This window comes from Drosophila serrata, unplaced genomic scaffold (genome assembly GCF_035046125.1).
Source record: "Drosophila serrata isolate PLE 108 unplaced genomic scaffold, ASM3504612v1 contig_276, whole genome shotgun sequence".
In the NCBI taxonomy this organism is placed as follows: domain Eukaryota; kingdom Metazoa; phylum Arthropoda; class Insecta; order Diptera; family Drosophilidae; genus Drosophila; species Drosophila serrata.
The window spans coordinates 2,750,170-2,752,462 of record NW_028257174.1 but is presented as its reverse complement, the minus strand read 5'-3'; the positions used below and the strand labels follow the sequence as shown (position 1 = coordinate 2,752,462).

General features: G+C 31.3%; 1 protein-coding gene across 1 annotated transcript; it reads left to right on the top strand.

Moving 5' to 3' along the window:
• The first annotated feature begins 312 nt into the window (after positions 1–312).
• On the top strand, positions 313–1,224 carry LOC110180565 (uncharacterized). Its single transcript, XM_020948261.2, has one exon. It carries the CDS (start codon positions 421–423, stop codon positions 1,033–1,035), a length of 615 nt encoding a protein of 204 aa, XP_020803920.2. The 5' UTR covers positions 313–420; the 3' UTR covers positions 1,036–1,224.
• Positions 1,225–2,293: the final 1,069 nt, after the last annotated feature.

Genomic DNA, 2,293 nt, shown 5'->3' with positions numbered 1-2,293 from the left:
GAAAAATCAACGCCAGGGCGGAATGAATAATAAAATAAATACGCAGATTTTTTACCCAACAAAAAACTAACATGAGATTGATTTTCAAATTAAAATTAATGATTATATTGAATTTTTGTCTCAATTTTGAGTTTTTGAAAATGTTAATTTCTCGACATAATGTTTATAGTTTCCCTCTATGTTTTTATCATTTAATTCTGCTAAATATCCTACCTATCGAAGTTTCTCATAATATTTAATATACATTACAATAGAATCACAGTCACGACCCAAAAGTCCAGAAAGAATGACTCACTAGAAAAACCAACCCAACCCAACCCAGTTGGCTTTGAGCTACCCGTTTGACTTCACATTTTGAACCGTATTCGATTCTCTTTTAAACTTTACAAATTGGAAACAAATAAAAACCAAAATTCAATAATGAACTTGTGGCTACTTTCGATACAAATTCTCCTCCTGTTGGTGCCGGGCATTAAACAGGAGAGTTCTTTAAAGTCAAGAAATAATGTGCCGGCGCGTTGCGATTTCATGTTACGAAATCCCCAAATCTATCGGAAGATGTGTCAGGGCAATTATCCATTGGTGGCCTTTACCAAATATCGGGACACATTGGTGAAGGTCGGTGAACCGTATACGATGTATGTATCTGCTACATTGGATACTGTTCTGGTTGTGCAGAAGAAATCACAGCTCCACGAATGCTTCAATTTGGAGTTTAAGGATAGCATTACATTCTATTGCCTGGATTCGTATGAAAACAATACGGTGTCCCTCAAACAGGCCAATATGTTTTGCTTCCCATTTCACATTCAATTGCCGGATGACCTGATGAACGAGTGCCTCATCGAGAATAAAATAAACGATCAATACCACAAACTGGATCAGATTGTTGGCACCAAACATGCCATCGTTCACTACACCTACAACGACGGCGGAGTGCAATCTTCTCTACGGATCCCCAAGTACCTTCATTCTCCAAATCCACTTCTCTGTTTGCTCCTCATCCTTCTGGCGGAGTGCAGTCGTAAATTTTAATGTCCTCTACCCATAAAGATTAATCAGATTGGATGAGCACCGGTGGGATATATATTCGTCAAGGAATTATGGAAGATCAACTACAACAAAAAATAACATGTTTTAATATTCACTAAACTGGTGGCCATCGGATAACCTGGCCTTACATATTTACTTTATGACGAACCAAAATTAATATGTCTTAACGCATTGTTTGTTTTCTTTCAATATCAATATCAGGGGAGGTGGTTAACTCTTCCGCTTTTCAGGTAATGCTTTCCTGAATATTTATTAACAATATTACAGATCACAGATTAGTTTTAATATGTTCCATGTCGATGCTGGGAATTTTGCTTTATTATATTTTGTTTTTGTTAATTACTTCAGGACTTGAGTATTTTATATTATTTAAATTTATTATGAGACCAAAGGAAGTATGAATACAGAAATGTTGAAGATATACCGAAAATATTAAATTCACATTTATATAGATTCGATTTTTAGGAAAGCTGTGTTTGCTTATCTTATTATTCAATTTTGTTTTATACTTTTGCAAGGTTTAGTAATTTTAATCAGAAGCTTCAAACAATGTGAAGGAATCATTTCCGACCCTATAAATAATATATATTCCTGATCAGCATGAACAGGCCAATCTTTTTAGCTATATACGGCCGAAAAAATTTTCAAAATTTTTTTTTTCAAAAATTTGAAATGGATATATCTTTAAAGTCACCAAAAAAATTGAACAAAAATTTTAATGTTTTAAAATTTTAAATTGAGTATGCAGATTTATTAAATTATTAAAAACTAACATAGAATAGCTTTCCGAATCAGAATTAAAGCTTTTTTGGCTAAGTTATGAGATTTTTAAACTTTGTTTTGTCAAAGAAATGGTCAAGTAAAAATATCCATAAATATCGATACAAAGTAAGCGAATGTTTTAAGCTTAGTTAAATCGATTTCTGATTCGATCTTATAATTCAATTGAAACTGCAAGGGTATATAAATTTCGACTTCCGAAAGTTATTTTAATTTCATGTTTTCCTTTGAATTTTTATGAATTGGTGAATTGGTTTAAATTTCATAAATTTTTTCAGTGAAGTAAATCGAAATAGATTACTATGGATATCGATAAATATTTATTAAACATTAATTAAGATAAGTGAGAGGCTTTTATAAAAAATGGTTTTATATTAATTCGTTCGTTGCAAACACTTTATGATTGAGTCTATTATATTATATGTATATATATTTATAATTTAATATAATAAAAATAAAA